Source organism: Prosopis cineraria, unplaced genomic scaffold (genome assembly GCF_029017545.1).
Source record: "Prosopis cineraria cultivar Desert tree isolate PC_DT_omini unplaced genomic scaffold, ASM2901754v1 PC430, whole genome shotgun sequence".
Lineage (NCBI taxonomy): Eukaryota > Viridiplantae > Streptophyta > Magnoliopsida > Fabales > Fabaceae > Prosopis > Prosopis cineraria.
Window position 1 is genome coordinate 26,073 of NW_026555755.1, and position 24,798 is coordinate 50,870.

Below are 24,798 nucleotides of genomic sequence, written 5' to 3' on the forward strand. Positions count from 1 at the left end.
TTTTAAATATTGACAAAATATTCTCAAATGTTGATATATTAAATTTAATTTTTTTTAAAATAATAATTATTGATACAAAAAATAATCAGTTGAAAGAAAAGATATTTTATATTATTAAAAAACTAAATTAAAATCTTGTATAAAATCAGGAGACAAAAAATATACTTTAGCTTAGTAAAATATTATAAAACGATGTTTTTTTTTTTTTTCACTCTCCCTAGCGGACAAGTCCATGGGCATTTTGGTCCAACGATAAAAACCTTGGCAGGACTGGAATATGCTTCATGCATAGCTCGTTTGCTCCCCCTCCTACATTTTCTGAAGCACTGTACCGTCACACTCTCCATCTCACTCACTCACTCTCTCTCACATACACACACATTTTAAGCTTCCAATTCTTCTGAGTTTGAACACAGCATCGAACACTTCCTTTGCCAGTTTTTGCATAAGATGTTTTAGTATTTTCGAACATGCTTTATTCTCTTGAGCTCTGAATGCAGTGATTGTGACTGACCCATTTTTTCATTCTTGTTCTTTGATCCAAATAAGAAGTCTTATCGGTCTTCAGTCTCAGTACGTTCAGTCCGAATAGAACCAGAGTTTCTGAGGTGGTTTTGACTTTTGAGTCATATCTTAGTGAGATACTCAGAGGATCGAGCTTTCATTTGTAAAGGTGATCAATTTTGTATTCAGTGAACGAGAAACGGTGTGCTAAATCAAATGGTGATGGTTTCTCAGAAATGTGATACAAATTTAGTTCGATGCTCTGTTCCCCCCCCCCCCCTCTCCAAAGTAGATGATGGGTGCTGAGAAGAAAAGTGCGAGAAGTGACATTTTCAAGCTTGTTCTCTTCTCTTTTCTATTGCATTTTGTTATTTATTTCTTTGGTTCTCTGTTCCAAACCTCCCTTTTAGCCCCTGAATGTTTTCTTGCATTTTACGATTGAGTAGTTTTCATTTTATTCATTCTGACTGCTGATTTCTTCTAACTTGTTCAATGGAAACTTAAGTTCCTGCTCTGTTTTTTTAAACATGGCCTTATAAGTTTTTAGAAGCAAGTTCATTTTCCTTCTCTCTTTTCTTTTTCTTTTTCTTTTTTTTTTTTGAGCTGTAGGATTTATTTGCTCTACAATTTTCTAGTGAAGAATTTTAGTTTTTCGTCTATTGTTCTTAATGATATTGAACCAATAATTTTAGTTTTTCCACTTGAGTTTTTTTGTTTGCTTCGGTTTCTAAAAGGTTTTATAAGGAGGATATCTTATCTTCTAACTATAATTTTCTCCTATATGAATTAGTCGCACCCTCTCAAGGACAAGACGAATATGCGTGTGTGTATCATTTTGGAGACTTCACCAAATAATATGAGTAATGATGAAATTTTTGTTTGCAGGTAATTACAGCATTAGTTTAAAACTCTGAAGTTGATGGAGCAAGATCCTTATTCAACTGTTGTAGAAGGTGAAATTCTTGGGATTGAGTTTAGTTTGGCTACACATCATGGAATTGTAAGTTCAATTGTTTTATCTTTAAAGTTATGATTCTTCCGTCATAAATGTCATCTACTTTTCTGCTTTGAACAGTAGTTTGATGAATTCTCTAGTTGCCTAACATGTTAGTGTTATATTTATGGCTAGTTACTTAAATAGTATTGTTTGAAGAATTCATCTTGTTACTTTGAGTGAAAATAGGTTTTTTATGTAATGTCTTCCTCAACTATCAACCATAAAGACTAATTGTATATTTGGAAACCTGATAGACTAAATCAAAACGTGGCTTATAGTCTGTTAGATTTCCAAACATAGGACTATATTTGAACCCAAAAAAAAAATGGTAGCGAGAAACCAAAATCACATTTTGCTTTTAACTAAATGTGGTTTTGACATGTTTCAACATTTTCCCAAGCATGCACTATCAATGGTTTTTCCAACATTCAATATTTGGTTCTAAGGATCAAATCATTGGTTTCATTTTTTGTTTTGCCTTGGCAGTGTATAACATCTACAAGTGACTCTTCAATTAGTCACACAAGTCAGCTATCAAATCCATTTCTTGGGCTACCCCTTGAATCTGGGAGATTTGAATCTTGTGGCACTTCTGGAATTGGCAAATGTGAAGGTTTGCATAATGTCGTCTTTTGACTGTCGTTTTCTTAAAAGAATAGCGTTTCAAATGTATCACTATCCTATGGTTATATATATTTCTAGGTCATTTTCGATATATTAAGCTGCCAATTCCCATATATCATCCAAGTCACATTAGTGAATTGAAGACGATGCTGAGCCTAATGTGCTTAAACTACTTGAAAATGAAGACAGAAACAAACAAGGTATCACCAAATCAAGGATTTCTGTTATTCTTGTATCTCACCTGGTTGTAATTCTCCCATTTAATTAATCTTTTCAATAATTATTTATTACAAAAGATGTTTCTCATCATTTTTTAATGTGCGTATTTTGTCTTATTTGAAGAGTAAACTTAACATAGAGGTGATAAGCATGCTGCTGCTATAGATTGTAATTTCAGAGACAAACTAGGAAACATTTAATTAAGGAAAATTATGACAGTTTATTCATGTTATTTTATTCCTATTTCCCTTTAACTTTTTCTCCTTTTATTTTTGCAGTCTTTTTAAGGATAGTGAATGACTTATAATTTTCTTTTCTTTTTCTTTTTTAATTGTGATTCCATTAGCTTGCAATTTCTAACTTACTGGCCTATATCCTCTCAGTCTCAAGCGGCAAGCATTGGATTAGGACAGAAGTTGTTGTCACCATGCTGTGAGGTCAGTATTAGTATCTCTCTCCCCCCCTTCCTCCCTCCTTCTCTCTCTTTCTCTTTCTCTTTCTCTGTGTGTGTGTGTATAAACACACAGTACATACATACATTTGTTTACAGACACAATTAATGCATAACATATTTGCATAAGGTATTTGAAGTGCTCCTTGCATTAGAATAAAGAGTATCATTGTATGCCAAAAGAATAGAGGGTATCATTAAATCCCACATCAAGTGATTAAAGGATAAATCAAGTATATAAACTTTATGTCAGTCTATCCAAAATAGCTTAAACTGTTTTAGTAAAAGAGATAAGCCTTCTTCTGGATAATAATGATATTAATAAATAAATCTAATATGGGTATGGCATTATTGATTTGGGACTTAAAAAAAATCAAAAATTGCGGAAAAAGTGTAGAACTTAGATTTATACTATTTTATTTCTAGAATAATTCTATTCATTTATCTTCTCTATTATTTTTTTATGCCTATCTTACTTTTATTTTGCTCAACACAGTCCTATTTCTATTCAGAAGATAATGTTAGCTTGAGAGGAATGCTGCTATTATTTTAGATTCAGAAGCTATTTATAACATGTTATTGATTCAAAATATTCGCGTGGATATATTGAAATGAGATTCTAGCTACAGAATTTGAAGGAGTTTTTGTTAGTTTTTTACATAGTGAAAGAAGGAGGATGATTTAAGTCTTTAATGTTCAAGTGCAAGGATGCTACAGCAAAGTGAAATGCTAGAATTTGAATGGATAATTGATAGACATTCAACAAGGTTGATGTATTTTTTTTCTTTTTTCTTTTTTTTTTTGGGCTAAGTTCTCGCTCCTTCTCTAAAGTTTCCATACAAATGTTTTATCGTCTGTTTCTGTTTACTAAATCTAACCCTTTCATTAAATTCCTCTATCATTTTAAATAAAATCTAAGCCTTCTCTTGGCAGCATAATTATGCTGACAGCTAATTCTGTTCTTTACTGTTTGTGTTGGCTTTGACGGGTACAATTGATGCTAATTTGTAGTGCATGGGAATCTATTGTTTGCATGCTTTTTTCAATGCTTTATGATACTTCCATTTTGTTTTGTGTAGGACTCTAATGCTTCTCAAGTTCTATTCGGGAGGTCAAAATAACAGATGGTGCTTGTTACTTGGAATTGAAGGTGCCTGAGTCAAAAATGTGTAATAAAATATGGCTATCGCTATGAAAGCAGCAATTCTCGCCCTTTGCTTCCTTATGAGGTTTTGTTTCCACCGTCCTTGTTTCCATGGCAGTTATAATGACTAGACACTCTTATTTGTCTGCATGTACATGGTCCTGGTAAATAACTTCTTCGAGTATGAAACTGTTTATGTGCTTTCCCCTTGCCATATGCATGAATTGGTAGCCGCATGTATATACGCGGAAAAGGGTGGAAATTTCTAGCTCAGATTATTGCATGTTGCAATCTGGCAACCGTTTTTTTTTTATTGCCTTTGAAGACTTTTTCCAGCTGCACTGCTTTTTAAAAGATGAACTGTAACATTTCTTGAATCATCCCAGGGCTGACCAATGTCCCTTTTAGTCCAATAAGGATGGATTTGACCTCCACACACACACACATTTCTTAGTCAATCTAATTACCAAGTTTAATTACTGGAAATGGTTTTTTCATATTCTATATTATTGAAATTTTGAAAATGAAAAATATTGGTTATTGAAGATGGATCTTGAAGGTCTACAATTGAGAGTTTCAAGTTGGATATTGCTGTTTTTTTCCTCGTTGATGTTTCTGTTAGCATCTATTTGCTATTGTTTTTTCTACTCAAACTTGGAATTTATTTTGATTCTTTGATTGGTTTTCAAATATCTACGGTTGTGGAAATTATCAAAAGAATAAATCCGGAGACCAGGAAAAAACTTGCTGGAAAAGGTTATTTCCCCAAGAAGGATATGTCTTGAAGTATCTTCCAGTTCCTCCAAACTGTTTGTCCATACCAGAATTTTCAGATGGCATCACTGTCCTTTCTTCGGTGAGTACATGAAAAGATGTGGTTGATTCCTTAATTTCACAATTCTTTTTCTCTTACTTGATAATTTCAACCTCTAGATAAAGTTGAACTTGTAATGCTTCAAGATTTCTACTTAGATGGGTTTCTAAATTTCTGGACACACTTTTTCCTTCTTTGGCAGGATCCTTCCTGACAGTGCTAAGACAACTGCTTAGGAACGTGGAGATCATAACAAATTCAAGATCTGGTCTTCCAAACTTTGAGCGTCATCAATTCGAAGCAGTTGACTTGCAATCACTTGTTTATCAGTATCTTCAAGCTAGGGGCACTGCTAAGGCAGCACGTGATATAGAAACGCGATATGGGGTCAATAAAGAACTCAATGACTCTATAGCGAAAGCATGGATGGAGAAGATGAGAACTTTGTTCATCAGAAAGGGCTCTGGATTTTCTTCAAGGAGTGTGATAACTGGGGAGTCTTACAAAAAGATAAATGAAGTTGGAATTCCCCTTGAAGTTGTCCAAAGGAAAACATTTGAGGAGAGAGTTGACTATCACAACATCAATTATTTACAAGAACTAGTAGATAAAAGTTTGTGTCTAACTTACAGAGAAGACATGTCAACTTATTCACTAAGGGACGGCTCAAAGGGGCATATATATCTTAAACCTGGTCAGATAGTGCATCGAAGGATAATGGATGGGGATATTGTCTTTATTAACAGGCCCCCTACAACACATAAGCACTCACTTCAAGCGCTATCAGTATACATCCATGATGATAACACTGTGAAGATAAACCCCCTTATCTGTGGACCTCTCGGTGCTGATTTTGATGGTGATTGCATTCACCTGTTTTATCCTCAGTCATTGGCTGCCAAAGCAGAGGTTTTGGAGCTTTGCTCTCTGGAAAAACAGCTGCTCAGTTCTCAATGTGGAAATCTCAATTTGCAGCTTACTACTGATTCACTATTGTCAATGAAAATGTTGTTCAAGGGATATTTTTTGGATAAAGTGGAAGCTTACCAACTAGCCATGTTTCTTTCATCTTCTTTGCCACAATCTTCTCTGCTAAAATCCAATTTTGATGGTCCTTGTTGGACTGCCGTGCAAATGATGCAATCTGTGCTGCCATCAAGTTTTGACTGCACCGGGGACAAGTACTTGATTTCTCAGAGCAGAATCTTGAGGTTTGATTTTACTAGAGATATTCTTTCTACAATGATAAATGAAATTGCAGCCTCCATTCTCTATGAAAAGGGTCCTGAGGAGGTAATGAGATTCTTCAATGTTTTACAACCATTTTTTATGGAAAGTTTATTTGTTGAAGGGTTTAGTGTTAGTTTGAAAGACTTCTTGATATATGGGGCAGCCATGAGAAACATTAAAAGGAGCATTGGCAGACAAGATACTTTGCTGAAACAATTGAGGTCAGTCTACAATGAATTAGTGCAGCAGCAATTAGAGCAGTATATTCAAAATGCAAAGAAGCCAATTATTAAGTCCATTGTGAAGTCAGGGCTTGGAGATTTGATGGATTCAAAGAGTGACTCAGCCCTTGATAAGGTTGCTCAGCAGATTGGGTTCTTAGGCTTGCAGCTTTCAGACAGGGGGAAATTTTATTCCAAAACATTGGTTGAGGATGTGGGCACGCATTTTCGCGACAAACATTAGGATATGATTCATTATCCCTCTGCAGAGTTTGGATTACTCAAGGGATGTTTTTTTCAAGGTTTGGACCCAAATGAAGCGATGGTTCATTCTATTTCGGCAAGGGAGGTGCTTATACGCTCTTCTAGAGCATTATCTGAACCAGGAACGTTGTTTAAGAACTTGATGGCCATCCTCCGGGATGTTGTCATTTGCTATGACAGAACTGTGAGAAATGTTTGTAGCAATTCCATGATTCAATTTGAATATGGAGTAAAAGCTAAAGAAAAGACCCAACTTTTATTCCCCTCCTGGTGAGCCAGTAGGCGTCTTAGCTGCAAGTGCAATGTCCAATCCTGCTTACAAAGCAGTCCTTGATGATAGCCCGAACAGTAATTCTTCATGGGAATTGATGAAGGTATTTTATATGTTTATCTAATGACCCTATCTGGTTTTTACTGTCAAATGAATGTATTGCTTTCTCTGATTATGTTTTAATGCGTTTTGTCTTCAGGAGATACTTCTATGCAAGGCAAGTTTTAAGAATGAGCCCATTGATCATCGTGTAATGTTGTACTTGAATGTCTGTGGTTGTGGAAAGCTGTATTGCCAGGAGAAAGCATCTTATGTGGTAAAAGAACATCTGAGAAAAGTTAGTCTTGGAGAGGTGGCAGATGTGGTCAAGATTGAGTACGTATCATCTTCCATATTCTCTACATATCTTATTTTAGCTAGAATAAGTTCATCAATTCAAGATTTCGGCCAACGCTCCTCATATCTTACAGCTTAACATGCCCAGGTTAAGATGTTGTCAGCTACATGAGTGCAAGTTTATGCCCCTACATAATGCATTACCTAAATTTTCTGTTCACTAGTTTTTGAGGGTTTTGGATTTCAGCAGCTAATTCTGGACATACAGCGGATTTGTGTCTGTTTCTTTTTATAGTTTGTTCTGCTTGTATTTTGGACTTTTAAATGAAACTTCTTATCTTGTTCTTTTGGGATATTTATTTTTTCAATGCAATTTTCTTCAATGCAGTGTAAATTTGCATGGAAACGCTTTCATACTTCTAATGTCCCCTCACCTCCTTTCCTTTTTGTTGAACTCAATCCCTTGGGGAAAAAATCTTGCATTGACTTTGCTTACTTGAAAGACAAATTTCCATGCTTTTATTGACCATGATCAAGAGGTTATTTTGTGGTTTTACTGCCTCTCTAGATTTGTTACTTGAATGATATTGCTGGTTATGATGAAGCTGTGCCATGTGTATTCTCAGTGTGTGTAACTCCATTGATTTATCTTAGTTTAGGAATACCTGGTATGAAAAGAAAATAGATTTGTTCCCAAGATCTTTTTTTTTTTTTAATAAACAAACTTGAGTTTTTTAAAGGAAAGGTAGAAGTATTTAACAGACAATACTGTTTTACTGTCCTTACAGTTCAACAATTCAGTGTTACTGAATAAATTTGTCTTTATGATGTTACTGAAAGGATTTCTCTTGTTTTCATTTTATTATTTTGTTTTGATTATTTTCAGATACCAACGTCCGAGAACTGGCAAAGAGAGCACTGAAACTGAGGCAGGCCTTATTGGTCATATTTATCTCAATAGGGTATTTTAATTTCCTTATGGCTCAAATTTGAGGATGTTAATGTGTTGCTCCCATCCTAGGGCTGACATTAATGCGGATAAATGCCTAAATCATGTCAGCTATGTTTAAAAATATTCATATTAGGAGAAAGGTTAATGAAAAGAGAATTGCTCTAGGACAGTGCATGACAGTTTTCCCCCTCTTTCAATATCATGTGCTTTACTTTGTGGCTGTACATCTATTTATTTAAAGCTTTTCTTTGTATCTACTTCGTGTTTCTATGGTTTTAAGAGGATTCCCAATCCTACAAACCACTGTCTGGATTTATTTTTTCTACCGTTGATTGTTAAATGTTAATTAGTATTATTATAATACTTAAGGTGAAAAACTAGCTGAAAACCATTTTTAGTTGCATTAATTTCTCGATTTTGTTCAGTATTTTTATTCTTTCCCCCCAAATGCTAGTATATGTGTGAATTTGTGTGGCATATATTAAGTTTAAACTTCACAAATTTTTTTTTAAATGATGAGTGGTAAAGAAGTTGATTATCTTAAGACTAAATGAATACATAAAAAAAAATTATGACCATGTCTTTCTTAAACAGATAATGTTGGAGGAGGAGATCAATATGGCTGAGGTGATCCATAGATGCCAAGAAACTCTAAAACCATTGCATAAAAAGAAGAAACTTGGTAATGTTTTTAAGAAGATAGAACTATTTTGCAGGTAAATTTTAAGTTCCTTTCATATGCATTTGATATGTATCTGCTATATTCTTAATTACTCATACTTAACCTAAATATAAAAAGGAGATAATATGCTTACCATGTTTTATAATTTTCGTTCCTGTATGATGTAAATGTCATTTTCTTCTTGCATTGTACTTTGTCTATTTCAATTAGTCTTATTGAACTATCATAATATCATTTTTGAACTATCATAATTTTGTTTTATTTTTTATTGAAGTATGTTTCTTGCGCGCATTTGTAGGATCCTCAACTTGTCGATAATGCTAGAGTTGTTACTAAAGTATTATTAACATTACATTTATCTCAATTTTTTCTCACTCTTTAGAGAGACTTCTTATCCGCTTCCTTGTTCCCTTTCTTTCTTTCTATTAATTTGTTTTCCCATTAAAAAGTATTTTATTTTATTATTTTTGGAGGTGGGGTTGGGCCATTTTCTGTTGAGTAGAATGATTGGGATCTCAATCATGCTGATACTGCTTTTTTTTTTTTTATTGGCTTTAATTTTGTTTACTGGCCACCTTAATACTTCGGAGGGTTTCACCACCTCCTCTTTTGCTTCTTTATTGATAAATGATTTTTTATCAAAAAAATTAAAAAAAAAAACAAATGGAAAAACTACCCTTTGTATTGTTGTTCCTTCTTAGCAGTGAGTCTTCCACACCACGCGGGTCATTCATTTGGCGAAATGGAGATGCTATGAATTTAGGCAAAGCTGTATACATTTTGACTGAAGTTATCTGCCCTGGTCTCTTGGAAACAATAATTAAAGGCATTTTCTTTAATTTATCTTTTGCTCTAATTTTCAAATCAAAATTCATAGTTAGTGAATGTCTGCTACCGGCCTGCTATGATTGTATGGTAAAACGTAAGCTGTTCAATTGGCACTGAATTGTCGAGCTTGCTTTATTCTCAAGTTGGTTCTTTTTAGTGAAGTAGATATTTCAGCATCCATAGTGTTATCCTTTTTTTGTTTTCTTTTTGGCTGAAGCTTATCAGAATCAATGTTGTGAACATCTTATAATGCAATATGGTTTAAAACTTGGAATAATTTTCAGTTCAGTTCTTGATAGGAGGTCGATCGAATAATGTGATAGTCATGCTTCTCAATATAATTTGCTGCTGTCAATTGTCTGTATTGCATGTTTATGCATTTCTTATTACTCTTTATTTTCTGTCAAATAAATAGGGGACGCCCGTATTAGCTCTTCAAACATAATCTGGGTTAATCCAGACTCAAATATGTGGGCGAATAACCCCAGCAAAGCTCCAAAAGGTGAACTGGCATTGAACATCATTATTGAGAAGAAGTCTGTAAAGCACAGTGGTGATGCAGGGAGGATTGTACTTCATTCATGCCTTCCTGTTCTTCATTTAATTGATACCACTTCATCGATTCCATGTGTGATTAAGCAAGTTGAGGAATTGGTGGGGATTTCATGTGCTTTTGATCAAGTGATCCAGGTAGGTTTGTTTCTCTATCCTATCAGAATCTTTATATGACCAGTAAATTATATGTTAAGTGTATATTTTTAATTTTTCTGTCAATAAAAAACAGTATTTATTGATCATAATTTAATTGATGGTGTCTTCTCTGCCTTCAGTTTCAACACCCAATTAACCCTTGTTTCCATTGTTTAAGCTGCTGCTTTTCCTCTTCATTGAACTTTAAATGTGAATACAGTTTTTGTCTCCTTTGTGGTCAAAGGTCTTCAGAGACTTAAAGTTGATTTCTTACTGCTTTGTTTAGTGTTTTCTGAGCACATTCACTTTATAGAAGTGCATTTCTTCTGGGTCTATGTTACTATATGTAGAGGAGGGAATCAGGGCAAGCCCGATCCTTATGGGCCTAGCCCTTAAGGGCTCAAGCTCTAAAGCCTAGTTACCTAAAATTGGACCTAATTTTGAGATCTGGTCTTTATTTAAAGGGTTCAGGGCCAAGCTCTTAAGCCTTTTTTTCCCAAAAAAAAAAAATCAATATTTTAATTTAAATAGAATATTTTAAAATTCAACATGAAACAAATGAAAGTCTCACATAAAATTCAACAAAAATTTTAAATTTTAAATTTAAGATGAAAATTAAAATCTTTATCAATGTAAATCTAAATCCTCCCCATCATCATCTAAAAATAAAATAATAGGTCCTTCAGATGTAGATCCACTTGTTGAAGATGAAGGTGGAGATTCAATATCAATTATCTCAACAACTTTTTCTTCATCACCTACAATAAATATTAACCAAATTTTGTCATTATCAATCAAATATATGTATGTTTGTGTGTGTGTGTGTGTAATAACCGGGCCTATCAAGGCTTAAAGGGCCACCCGAATCCGAGCCAGGCTCTCAAGCCCGATTACTTTAAAAAAATTTAATTTTTAAAGCCCAAACCTTTATTTAAACAAAGCCTTCAAACCCTGCTCTTTTTCCTAGCTCTAACTATATGTTGGCGACGCTTGCTATCGGAGGATTGTTGTGTCTAAGGTTATGCTGATTAAGTTAGAAAATCATAGGTTTAAATGTTTACAGTGAATTGTAGTTTAAATTTCTATTCCTGGAGTTTATTTTAAGATATTGGGAAAATGACATTTGAGGACCTTCTAAACCTTTGATTGCACTTAAAGACCGCAAATTCTATAAATTTCAAAGAAGAATCAAGGTCCTTGATGGAAAATAATTTTTTTTCCAACTAAATCTCCAAAAATTTATATCCTATCTTTGGTGTTTTTTTTTTTTTTTTGGGTTCTGACTGAATCTCCAAAGATTGATTTTTTTTCAGTATTCATCCTTTATAAGGATCACTACTAAAAGTGAGATTGATAACACAAGCTAATGAATCTTCAGTTTGATTAATTGTGGTCTTGTCTTGACTGACCCTGCATATGGGCCCATATTATTTTCTTCTCTTGATCTTCTAGTTCCCCTAACTCCCAAATGATCACTACAGATCTGCTTGTATTCCATGGGACATGGATCCTCCGATCCTCATTTGGGCACGCTTCTTGATCCTCATTTCAGATGAACTGCATTCCTATTTCCATAGCATTGGAAGGATTAACATTTTGTTGTTACGTGCAGCGTCTTGCATCATCAACAAAATTGATTGCCAAAGGTGTTCTCAAGGAGCATCTAATTCTCTTAGAAGTAGCATGACGTCGGGTGGGAATTTAGCTGGATTCAACACAGGTGGCTACAAGGCTCTGGCTAAACAGCTGAAACTTCAAGTTCCATTCACTGATGCAACACTATTTGTAAGTCACAGTCTTGCTCATTCCTGAAATGCATTATGTGCATGGTTTATTGTCTAATGGAAGATGTTATTTTCGTCTTTCCTTCTATGATTGCTCAAAAACCTAGAAAATGTTTTGAACTGGCTGCTGAGAAATGTCACACAGATAAGTTATCAGGCATTGTTGCATCATATTCTTGGGGAAAACGTGTGGCTGTTGGCACAGGGTCGGGATTTGAAGTCCTATGGGATTCAAAAGAGGTATTTGATCATATGAAGTTCTTCTCTGAAAGTTAATTAGACTTTACATTTGACATTGAATTTGCTCTTGTAGGTAAAATCAAATGACATGGGTTTGGATGTGTACAACTTTTTGCATATGGTGAGCAATATTACACAAGAGGAAGTAAACAAAGATGAATATTTGGGGAGGACATTGATAATTTGTCGGTGGTGGATATGGAATTTTCACCAGAACATACCTCTGGTATGAATACTGTGTTTGAAACATACGAGGGCAGGTCTGAAAGACCACTAGAGGATTCTTGTAGCTTTGGCAAGTGGTTAGCAAAACCTAAGGATCAGCTAGATGGTAGCTCATCTTGGACCAAAAAGTAACCAGAAGCAGGAGACAAAAATGATGGCCACTCTTTACTTGACACGAGGGACAATCGCTCTTGGGGAAGATCAAAGTCCCTAGCAAACCGAGGTTGGAGTGGATGGGATTCTCAAAATGCTAAGGCTAATGATAGTGACAGATCAATGAGGAAAGCGAAGTAGGGAATTGTTCAAGAGAAATCCCTCTGATGGTTTCCAAGGTTGGTGTTCCAATGCTGAAGAGAGGAAAACTAAGAAATGCCCTCCCAGAACACCGGTGGCAAATCGTGGGACTTATGTGGGTGGGCTACATACAACACGAGACAGAGATTAGATATATTCACTTCTGAGGAACAGGATATTCTCAAAGATGTTGAACCAATCATGCAGAACATTGAACGGATAATGCAGCAATCTGGGTAAGTTTCTCAAGGCAATAACAACACACATTTTATGATGGTATGGGAAGTTGTAAGCTTAAACCTAATACTAATTGTGACACCTTTTGCTTGTTTCTTGGTTGTCTATTTTGATTGTTTGCAAGGTGCATAACATGAAGTTGATTAGGCATAAACCTACACTTTAGGGACTGCTGTCTACTCATTTGACAGTCATGCTTGCTTTTTTTTTTCTTTTTATATATTTTACCGAATGTCCTTGGCTATTAACAAGTTCTCAGGCGGTATTACAACTGCTGCCACTATAATTTACCCCTCTAATTGAAGATTACTTCAAGGAACTGAGAAAAATTAAGAAAACAAAGTTTTTTTTTTTTTTTTGTATTCTTCTACCAAGCTTTTAAGCTTTTTATTTCATGGATTTCACTTATGTAAAAAAAAATGGTCAAAATTTTTAGCTTTTTTTATCTGGTTTGAATTCTTTTTAACACGTAAACCTTTGACGAATCTCTCATGGTGGTTGTTATGTAAATATTGTGTGAAGGTACAGTGATGGGGGTCCTCTGGCAACTAAGGACCAAACTTTTGCACTTGAGAATGTCTTTAAGCACCATCCTGATAAAGCAGCCAAAATGGTTGCAGGGATTGATTATGTGATGGTATCCTTCTCTTCATTCTCCTTGCTTTTTAACCTTTTGGACTTGCAATTTATAATTAATACCACAGGTTTGATAGATTTAACACTCTTGCCTAAACCGAAAGGATTTCCACTAAATGATGATTTCTATGGTTGTTTCTTTTCTAGCATATATGTACAAGTACACATGCATATAAGACTTTATGTTTTGATGCATTGTGTTGGCATATCATTGTTGTGGAGAAGTTTTCTTGGAATAAGTTTCTTGGGATTTTTAGGTCATAAATGGTTGGGGATTCAGAGCATTCTCTTCTTATATGATTAGAAAGTTTTGGCCGTGGAAAGCTTTTGTAGAGTTTTTTTCCCCCAATATACTCAGTTCACTCAGTATTTTGGAATGCATGACTAGAGTAGAAATGTTCTTTTTTTTTTTTTCAAGGGTGGTTGAGGAAAAATTTGATTTTGAGGGATTGTCTCTTGTTGCATAACCTTCCTTTTCCTTTTACATTTGATTTCTTGTGCTAGAGTTTCTATTCTAGGAGGATATTCAATCCTCATTTGTTTTGTTCTTCTCTTCTTTCATCTAAAAATCATACTTGGACTTTTGAAAGGTTAGTAAACACAGCAATTTTCAAGATAGCAGGTGCTTCTACTTGGTCTTGAAAGATGGTCAGAAACAAGATTTTCGTACCTGAAGTGCATGAATAACCTTACAAAGACAAAATACCCAAAAATTGCTAAAGAATTTATTGGTAAATATATCAGAAAAAGGAGGGAACAGAACACCAACTTCAACATATGGTTAAAAAGAAATCCCATAATCTTTCATCTGCAACTTCAATCTGTACATATTGGATTATATAACCTACTACCATGTGAAAGGTATGATTGAGGCAGAAATAGTAGTTTGGTCTAAACTTCCATAAATTTTTCTTCTTGTAGGTTTTGTTCGGAATGGGAAAAAAATGGGAGAGAGAAAATTAGGGGAGAAAAGTTAAAAAAAAAAATTACCCTTTTTGACCCTCTAATTTCTCCCTAGAAATGGGGAAAACTAATGCAATGTTTGGTAAGTAGAGAAGTCTTTTCTAGAAAAGAAAGAGTAAATGCACCTATCTCATTTTCTTTCTAAATACATTTATCATTTTCTTTCTAGAAAATACTTTTCCTCATATCAAACATGGACTAAAGGAAAAACTTTAAACTAGGGGGGAAAATGTCTTTTTCTTCTACTTTTCTCCTTTATTTTCTCTTCTTTCTATTTTCTTCTTATTTCAATTAGAGGGTTAAGGTTGGGTTTTTGACCCTTGTAGGAAACTTTTGGCTTACTGTCTCAACATTGTTCTACGTGGATATTGTCTAACATGTAAATGGTGCTCTAACTTCAGCTTGTTTAGGCTTTAAGCTCTTAATATTCCCCTTACAAGTTACAATGGAGACTTTATGATGACTCTAGTCTATCCACGTTTGGCTTTTAAATGATTATTTGTATTGTCTGAGTTGATTTTGTTCTCTCTCCACTACACTACACTTCAATGCGCCTTCACAGCAGTTTTGGGATCTGATATTCATATTTGCATATCTAAGTTCATAGGTTCAGTTTAATTCATTTTTGAAGAAAAACCAAACCAAATAAGTTCACCAAAGTTTGGAACCTATTTGATTTTTTTTCTCTAATTGGTTTGGTTCAAGTTTGAATTTTTTTTAATATATTTTTCATAATATATGTACATATAATTTTTAACCATTATTAATTACTATTTTCAACAAAAAAATTCTTGAGAACAAAAGAATATTTTTAATAATTAATTAGGACATTTAACTATTAAAAACTAATATATTAATATATTATTATCTTTAAAATGCCTTATTTTAATTTTAAAAAAATTATAGACAACATTTAATTAATTGTAATATTTTTTATTACTGATTTATAAATAATTAAACTTAGGAAAGAGAAAAGGTTTACAGAAATTTATAAAAATATATAAAATAAATATAAACAAGGCTTGATTTAGTTTAGTTCAAATTTTAAGAAACAAAATTTTGAATCGAACTAGACTGATCAGTTTTGCCAAAAGAAAAAATCAAATCAAATTTTATTTATATTCATTTTTAACCTATTCATATTGGCTTGGGGTTTGGTTTAATGTAATCAATTTGAATCGGCTTTAATTTATGTCTATGCATCTCTATCTAGTCTTGATGGGGACCACATGCATGCCCTTGTATAATGAACCAACGAGAGGTCACCAAAATTTGTGAGGTCACCAAAATTTGTGTTTCAACTTTCAATTGACTCAGCAAACAGGAAAGGCACATGAAAGCCCAAGTGATGATGAAACTAAGTGTTGTCTTCATTTTCTTTTTATGGAAACACCCAAAACACTAAAAAAGAAAATGACATTGAGAAGATAGGCTTTGAATGATTAAAATTTTGTTATTATGAACTCAAAATAGAATACACTCTAAACTACTAACTTTTTGGCTATCTCTTCCTTCTTCACATTGCTCTTCTTTTTTACCTTCCTTCTCTTTCCTCTCTTCTTCTTTCATCACACGTCCTCATGACATATTTTCTCTTCTTTTTTATTTTACTTGCTTACTGCTTGAAGCACAAATGACTTGCTTAAGTGTTTTATTTATAAATAAAAAAAGTGCTTATTTAACAAGTGACTCATGTTGCTTATAAGCGTCCTTTGCATTGTTTTCATCTCCAAGTTGTTATTTATTTTCTTATTTGTTTAGTGAGCCATTTAAATTAGTGATCATATTTAACATTATACACATATACGCACACTAAAATTAAGGTTTCATGCGTTGTTTTTGTTTCACTCTTTATAATTTAATTGCAATGGCATCTGCAATTTTTACATGCCTATTACATTTATATAAAATGAGAGAACCAGTTTAACATGGAATATATAAACTTTCATTTTGTTTTTTTCCAACCACTATTTCCAATTTTTAGAATTTGAGATTAATCTTATGATGCCATAGGGCCAGTTTGGTCATTTCACAACAAAACTTATTGTCAAATAAGTCATTTGATACTATTATGAAATTGGCTATATTGGCATTTCAGTATTTTGATGGGTCTTATTTGTCATTTACCCAATTAAAAAATCTCGTGCTATATATATATATATATGATTATACTTAAAATTAATATTTGAACAAGTTATTCAAAAAGAAAAATGAAAATTAGTATTGATCAACTTCCCTCACTCTCTCTTTTTCTCTTTCTGGCCAAATGTTTACTTAATTATCAGGGAGAATGATATCTATGGGCTACAAAAATGAGATGTTGAGATTCGTTGCAGTCCCTGAGAACTTTTTTAACATTAATTTTTGGAAGAAGTTCATATAAAGATCATGAATGTCAATATTTTTACATCAAGACCAAAACATTTTGAAACATTTTGAAATTTTTGCAGGATGTTGGGCCTGAATTGAAATAAAATTATAAAATAAAATGACTAAAATATTCATATTCTAATATGTTGCAAAGAAATAGATAACATAAGAGAATTAACAAGAAGATTAAAGTAGAGCTTTTAATGAATAATATAATCACTTTACAAGTTATAATCATAGCTTAACAATTAAGAAATTCAACTCGCCATATGAACTTCATGTTAGCTGTAACATATTGGACATAACAAGTAGCCAAAAAAATTAACATGTAAATTAATGCTTTTAGCAAACAATTTAGTTTATTTTAAAAGTTATAATAATGATTTATAAGTTACGGATTTAAATCACCGCATGGATTTCTATTATTAATGTTAATTAATTACAATATTTGTTAAATACTTTGCTTGTTAATTCTCTTATGTTATTCATTACTCCTTCCGTTCAAAAATGTAAAACATTTTTTTAGAGGTTACATGTTCAAAAATATATAATATTTTGAATCTTTTAAAGTATAATCATTATCTTTTTTTTTAAGTGTCCCTATAAAATATATTATTTTATTTTTTTAGAGTAAAACATTTTATTAAATAGAAGTAAATATGAAAATATAAGGTTAATTTAAAGATGAGTAATTACTTTATTAAAGGTGAAATTCAATAAAAAATGTTTTATATTTTTAAATGGAAGGAATACCTTGCAATATACTGAAGGATGATATTTTGACTGTTTAATTTAGGAAAATTAATCATGGTCCATATAGTTTTGATTTAATTATAATTCAGTTATTAAATTTTGACTCATTGTAACTCAATCCTTAAAATTTTGACTTGATTGTAACTCAATTTCTAAACTTTGACTCACTACAATTCAATCCCTATAGTTTTATCCATTTAAAATATTAGTCCTTGTAGCTTGAAAATAAAATTCTAAAAATTAAAATTATGTGGAATTTTAGGCATTAATTTTAGAGAGAATCACATTCAGAGACCCCTCAAGAAAAATATTTATAAATAAAGACTAATAACAAGTATCATTAGAAAAAAATAAGTTATGTTTTTATTTTAATAACAATCTATTTCATATTAGTTTTTATTTGTAAATAATTTTCTTAAAAGGCCCTTGGATGTGATTCTCCTTTAATTTTAAGTTATTAAAACTTGTAATTTTAAAAAATAAAATTAATGCCCAAAAGTCCACATAATTTTAATTTTTAGAATTTTATTTTCAAGATATAGGAAGGACTAATATTTTAAATGGTTGAAACTATAAAAAATAATATACAACGAGTCAAAGCATAAGGATTGAGCTACAATCGAATTAAAGTTTAAATATTAAATTATAATAAATTAAAATTTAAGAATTAAATTATAATAGAGTTAAAATTACAGTAACCACATGATTGATTTTTCACATTTTATTTTATAATTTTATTTTAATTCAGCTCAATATTTTGCAGTGAAATTTTATAATATTTTGGGCCTGAGTTGAAACTCACCCAATTTAATTGGGGAGGGAAACAGTTAAAAACAAAAATCGGAGGGAAACAAAGAAGAGAAGAAAAAAGAAAAAGAAACCGGGACGTGAAACACTGAACACTGAACGGAGATAACTGCCATGTTCCCTATTGTGAACATTCGCGTGCTTCTGTCGGCTTCAATCGTCCTCGTCCTGGCCATTTTTTCTCTTCCTCTTCTTGACCCCAAATGTATTGCAATCCCAACTTCTACCTCGCTTCAATTCGTCGGTCACACTCACGCCTGCTAATCACACTTTCTTGTATGCGCACACATTTAATATAATTCATGAGAAGTCAGCCAGTTAATGTTCTGAATGTTGCAGATTTTCTCAATTGGAGGTCCCCATTGTCTCCAGTAGCAGATTTGATTGTGAGAAATGGGGTCATATATACGAGCGATGACTCTCTCCTGTTTGCGGACTCCATGGCTGTGGGTAGTGGAAGGGTTCTTCGTGTAGGGAATTATTCATTTGTCCAGGTTCTCGTATTTCACTTTTGTATTTGTAGAAATTGTAATGTTGTTTAAGCAGTGTTGTACTTTATGCTTGTGCACTTCAATTGTTGCTGACCCTAGTTGTGTTGGGAAAAAAAAATGGATGTAGGAGTTGGCAGATTATAGAACTAAAGAGCTGGATCTTGGGGGAAAGATTGTGGTTCCTGGTTTTATTGATTCCCACGCGCATTTCATCAATGGTGGACTTCAGGTTCTGTAGAAGCCCATTAGAACGCTTTCACTCCCGCTTTCTTTACGTGCTGTTTTCTGTCAAGTTTTCTCATGAACTTTCTTATCGTGGTCTTTCACTGCCAATAGAATTTGTTTAAGACGTTTCTGTCATTGAATCTTCAAAGTAGCTAATCTTTTACTGTTCAGTGCCGTTAGAACTTCATTTGTTAATTTGAATCATGAATATTCTTATGGGGTATTTGTTAGAATTTGCTTATATGGTTTTATAGTTGTTCAAATCCAATATGTCTCAAATGTTTCATTCTGCAACGATCTACAAGGTCAGTGCGTGCGTGCGTGCGTGATAGGCTACCTATCGATCAGATGTTGGTCTGAATTGCGTTCCAAAACCAAGTTTTGTTTTGGATCAATCTTGGCTGTTGTGTAGTAAGATTTTTGGCATCTAACTGATGTCTGTCTTCTGTTTGAGCTCTATTGCTATTTTCATTGGCTGAAGTATCCCTTATGTTTGTGAACCTAGTCTTTGTTCCCTGTTTTAAAATACTGCCAGTTGGATACAGATGGCACAGGTGGAACTGAGAGGTGTGAACAAAAAGGACGATTTTATTGAAAGGATCAAAGATGCAGTAAAAGGTAAGTCTTAAGGTTTTGTATGCTTGTTTCCTAATTTTAGGAAGTTAATATAGATGAAACTATTTCTAAGAAGATGACCATGATTGTCCATTTATTGTTGAAGTTTGAGCTCCAATGCAAAATGGTTTGCAATTTTCAAAATTGTTTTAGAAGAATCTAAACCAAAAATGTCATCTAAATTTAAAATTACTGCAAGTATAAAAAGTTTAAAATGGTTGCAGTTTCACTGTTATGTGACATCCATTAACTCTCATTTCATTAATTCTTGGTCTGTTACATGTTGAGCCTAATTTTGGCCATTTAATTTTGGTTAGAATTATATTAAATTTGAATCTAGAAAGCTTTAACTGCTTCTGTTAAAGTTGGAACCACTTAAGTAAGCCTTTGAAGGGTTATCTTTCTCCTTTCTTGTGTAATAATACAATAATTAGAGGCTTAAATCAAGATTTTAAGTCTACATGCGTATGTTCATCAAGCAAGAATATATTATATGGAGTGCTTTCATACATGAATTTGCTTCCAAATTAATTTGCAATCTATTGAGATTGTTCATTTTGTACGCAAATAAAGGCTGCAAACAGGGTTCCTGGATTTTGGGTGGTGGATGGAACAATGATCTATGGGGAGGAGATCTTCCCATTGCATCTTGGATTGATGATTTTACACAAAACAATCCTGTGAGTCATATCTTCTGTTATGCTTCGTCTCATTTGAACACTGCATTGTAATCTTATTCAAAATATACAATAGGTTTGGCTATCAAGAATGGACGGTCACATGGGATTGGCTAACTCAGTGGCACTAAAGCTGGCTGGGATTACAAAGTTTTCAGAAGATCCACAAGGAGGAACTATAATGAGAACTGCTAGTGGAGGTAATGATTTATTATTTTGTATTTAAAGTTTTTCTTTTCCATTCTAGTAGATTCTGCCCTTGCAAAAGAACAGTAGAGTGTGATGATATATCGATCAGGAAAGTGCAGAGCTTGCTGGAAAATAAAAAGTTACCCTGTGATGTCCCGTCATTTTGTTTCTTTGTCCTACTGAGAAACTATGCATACTGTGACCACATGGATCTCAAAAATTGGTAACTTGAATAATGAACTCAAGTTGTTGCATTTTAATGATGTTTTGGAGTCATGTGACTATCAGAGTTGGGTAATTAAAGCATATGAGTCTTGTTACCATTTTAATCCAATTTTTCGCTGGTTTTCTCCTTGGCAAGTTATTACTCTCATGTTTGACAGTCTTCTTCATATATAATGTATTTTTTAATGTTCATGCTGCATATTTTAGTGTCTTTATCTTGTCAATTCATGAATTTATACCAATTTCAGTGCTGTAAACTTTAGTTCAAGAATATTTGTCATTTAATACCATGTTATTACAGATTATTGCATTGAATTGTTGTTACCTTGCAGAACCAACTGGATTGCTGATTGATTCTGCAAGGAAACTTATTGTCTCCCACATTCCAGAAGATTCAGCTGATGACAGGAGAGAAGCATTGCTTAGAGCAAGCAATCTTGCATTGGCAAGGGGAATGACAACAGTTGTTGACATGGGAAGATATCTTCCAGGGGGGTCACCAGATCTTTCTTGGGAGGATTTTCAGGTTTTATTGTAGTTTTTCAATAGTGTAACCTTTTCCTATAAAGGAAAGACTGTTGAAAACCTTATAAAAATGGAATTAACATGCAGCTTTGCTGTACTGAATACTGAGCTATGCTTCAGAAACATGATAATTAATCCATTCAAATGCAGCAAAACACAATGGATTAAAGTTTATGAGCATCTAGATTCAGGCTTGCATAATTTTACTTGCACAATACCTTGAGCTGGTAAAGAAATACTTTTTACCAGTGGAGAAAAGAAGAAATATGAGGTGATACTATATCTAAAGATCTTTAGCGTGGGATGAGCTTAATTAATTTTTTTTCTTTTTCTTAATGTTTTTTTTTGTAAATTTTGCAGATGTCTATCAATGGGCAGATTCATTGTTGAAAATGAAAGTTCGAGTTTGTCTATTTTTTCCATTGGAGACATGGTCACGTTTAGCTGTATGATTCTATTCTCACTTGTACTTAAAGCATGTTCGAATCCTATGCTTAGGATTAGAATTCATGGCTGTATGCTCTTTTGTAAGTCCTCAAAGAGTTTCTGCTAGTTCTCATCATCCTCCACCGCATGCAGTATAGATTGCAGAGGGTTGTAATTCTAAAGAATGGCAACTGAAGTTCCTCAGAATGATATAGATATTATACGATTCTGTTTTGGCACAGCCATGTTGTATATGTTTTATATTCCTTATTTTCTCCTTCGTTTGATCCACCTTCTACCAGAGTTTGTTCCTCCTTTTGTATTAATTTAAGAATCAATTGAATCTTTGCATTTTTTCTCATGCTTGATACATTTATTAGTTTGCTGTTAAATTCGTCTACTTGTTCTAACTTACATTTAAGTGAACTCCATTACTCATATTGTTATCTGAAGTCTCAATTTTCCTACACAGGATCTTATTAACAAAACAGGCCATGCCCTGAGCCAATGGTTATACTTAGGGGGTGTCAAAGCGTTTGCTGATGGGTCTTTGGGTTCCAGTAGTGCGTTATTGTATAAGGTGAGAACTGAGCTTTCAAAATTTTCCATATACCGTTTCCATTAACCAAGAATATGCATTTTAAGGTGTGCCTTTAGTGATAGAAATTTAGCACCTGGCTTTACCCTGCTTAGTTTGTCATGCATTAGTGATTGCTTAGCATGATATTTCAAACTTTGTAGCCGTACATTGATGGGCCTGGTAACTATGGCCTGCAAGTGACGGATGCTGAAGTTCTTCTCAATTTGACCTTGAAATCAGATCTGTCTGGTCTTCAGGTGCTTTATTCTTTTTGTTATGATAAACCTTATTATCAGTTCATATGAAAGCTTAGTTACTGGCTGGAAGCTTTGCTTTTATTTCGTTTTAGGTTGCAATTCATGCTATAGGGGACAAAGCAAATGACCTGATCTTGGACTTGTATAGTTTAGTAGCTTCTACGAATGGAATGAGAGATCGAAGATTCAGGGTATTGCTTTCACTAGATCATGAAAATAAAAAAATAATGTGTAGTTTACTCATTGCAAGTTGAGGATTTGGTAGCTTTAACTATATATTCATTCTATATGTTTTAATATGCTTACCATGAAGCAACTGAACCTCTATTTTCAGATTGAACATGCCCAACATTTGGCATCTGGAACTCCCAGTCGATTTGGCAAACAAGGAGTCATTGCGTCTGTACAGGTCTTTTTTTTTTTTTTTTTACAATCATCTTGTGGGCTTTTTGTTTATTTATTTACTTGCTTATTTTAGTAAAATAGGACAAATTAATTTGTAAGATCATTGGAATGGCCGCAGATACTAATTAAAATGAGGTCTGAGTAGCTATTTTCGTTTCTTTCTGGCATCCTCCCTTTAATATGCTATCCAATTTTACCGTTTCTTTGGAAATCAATTTGACCGTCCTACAAATATTTAGAGCATAAAAGTAAAAGTAAATTAAGGTTACAAATAGAAGCATATCTCAGGGGCGGAAAGTCAGCATTGTTTAGGTGACATAAAAGGAAATTAGGCCTACTTGAAGTTATGTTTTAGCCAATGTCTACTTTAGTATTGTTTAGGTGATATAAAAGGAAAATAGACCTCGTCGAAGTTAAAGGTTTTAGCCAATGTCTACTTTCCAAGTCTACATTTAGATTTAGTCCTTAAAGCTGCATTATGGCAGCTCTTGAACAAAGACTGTGAAGAACTACAATTCTATATTTCAGGTTCAATAAAATTACTATGCCGACAATTAAGCCGCAATAAGCATAGTAAGATTGATATTCCAAGAACCCAGTTTGATGCTCACTTATCCAAGCTGGGAATGATTGATATATATTCCCCAGCTCGAGGGGGGAACATGGAAGTGTTGAAGTTTTACTTTATTTTTTGTAGATGTAAATAGATGGAATTACCATCTAACTCTTCCTGATCAATTTTCTACTGAAACGGATGCTTCTTGACTCTCGAGATTGCTAATCAAGTATGTTCATTCCTTTCTTTTAAAAAAGCGATATTTTAAAATGCTGGATTCAGAACTCACAACACCCTTTTCTTTTCATTACTCTGTACCCACAAATCGTGATTGCCTTGTTTCTTTTCATCCATTTGGCTTATTATCATCTTGATCTTAAAGATACGTAATATAAACCTTTAATATGGATTGTATCCTATCCTTAGGCAATATATTGACAAGGTTTTTTTCCCCACTTCATGTTAACTAATCAACAGCCAGATCACATATTAGATGATGCTGAATCTGCGGGCAGAAAGCTTGGCAAGGATAGGGCTGAAAGGGAGTCGTATTTATTCAAGTCACTCTTAGATGGCAATGCATTGCTGGCATTGGTTCTGACTGGCCAGTAAGTACGGGGCGTCCATTAACCTCCCATGGCTATGCACATGTTCCCGTTCCTTGTAGCACAGTATTTATTTTAGGACTTTGCAAACTAATGTCTATATATTTGCAGGTGGCAGACATAAATCCCTTGAGTGGTATTAAGACAGCGATGACAAGAAGGCCTCCCACTTGGGAAAAATCATGGATTCCATCAGAGTGCATTTCAGTAGAGGATGCAATAAAGGGGTAAGCAGCAGTTGAAGCACTGTAGTTCTGAAAATTTTATATGGCTTGTTGATATGTTACCTCTATTTCATCTGGTTTACATGAGCAGGAGATTTTTCTTTTTTCTTCCCCCGTTTATTATTATTATAGATTGCCATAGTTATGACTATTTCAATTCAAGCGGGTTCAACATGCTTGTGCTTGTTTGATTTAATTTCAAATTGGTAGGGTGATGTTTATGGAATTCAATGTGTTATGACTTGGAATCGATCTCGCGATT

At 33.5% G+C, this 24,798-nt stretch overlaps 1 protein-coding gene and 2 pseudogenes across 1 annotated transcript; all 3 read left to right on the plus strand.

The window, feature by feature from the left end:
* The first annotated feature begins 2,123 nt into the window (after nucleotides 1–2,123).
* Nucleotides 2,124–12,608, plus strand: LOC129297064 (DNA-directed RNA polymerase V subunit 1-like; annotated as a pseudogene).
* A 237-nt stretch (nucleotides 12,609–12,845) lies between these two features.
* On the plus strand, nucleotides 12,846–14,317 carry LOC129297065 (DNA-directed RNA polymerase V subunit 1-like). Its single transcript, XM_054935438.1, has 3 exons — nucleotides 12,846–13,006; nucleotides 13,530–13,644; nucleotides 14,234–14,317. The coding sequence occupies exons 1-3, from the start codon at nucleotides 12,846–12,848 to the stop codon at nucleotides 14,315–14,317; spliced, it is 360 nt and encodes a 119-aa protein (XP_054791413.1).
* Nucleotides 14,318–18,600: 4,283 nt separating this feature from the next.
* On the plus strand, nucleotides 18,601–24,558 carry LOC129297066 (protein LONG AFTER FAR-RED 3-like; annotated as a pseudogene).
* The last annotated feature ends 240 nt before the right edge of the window (nucleotides 24,559–24,798 follow it).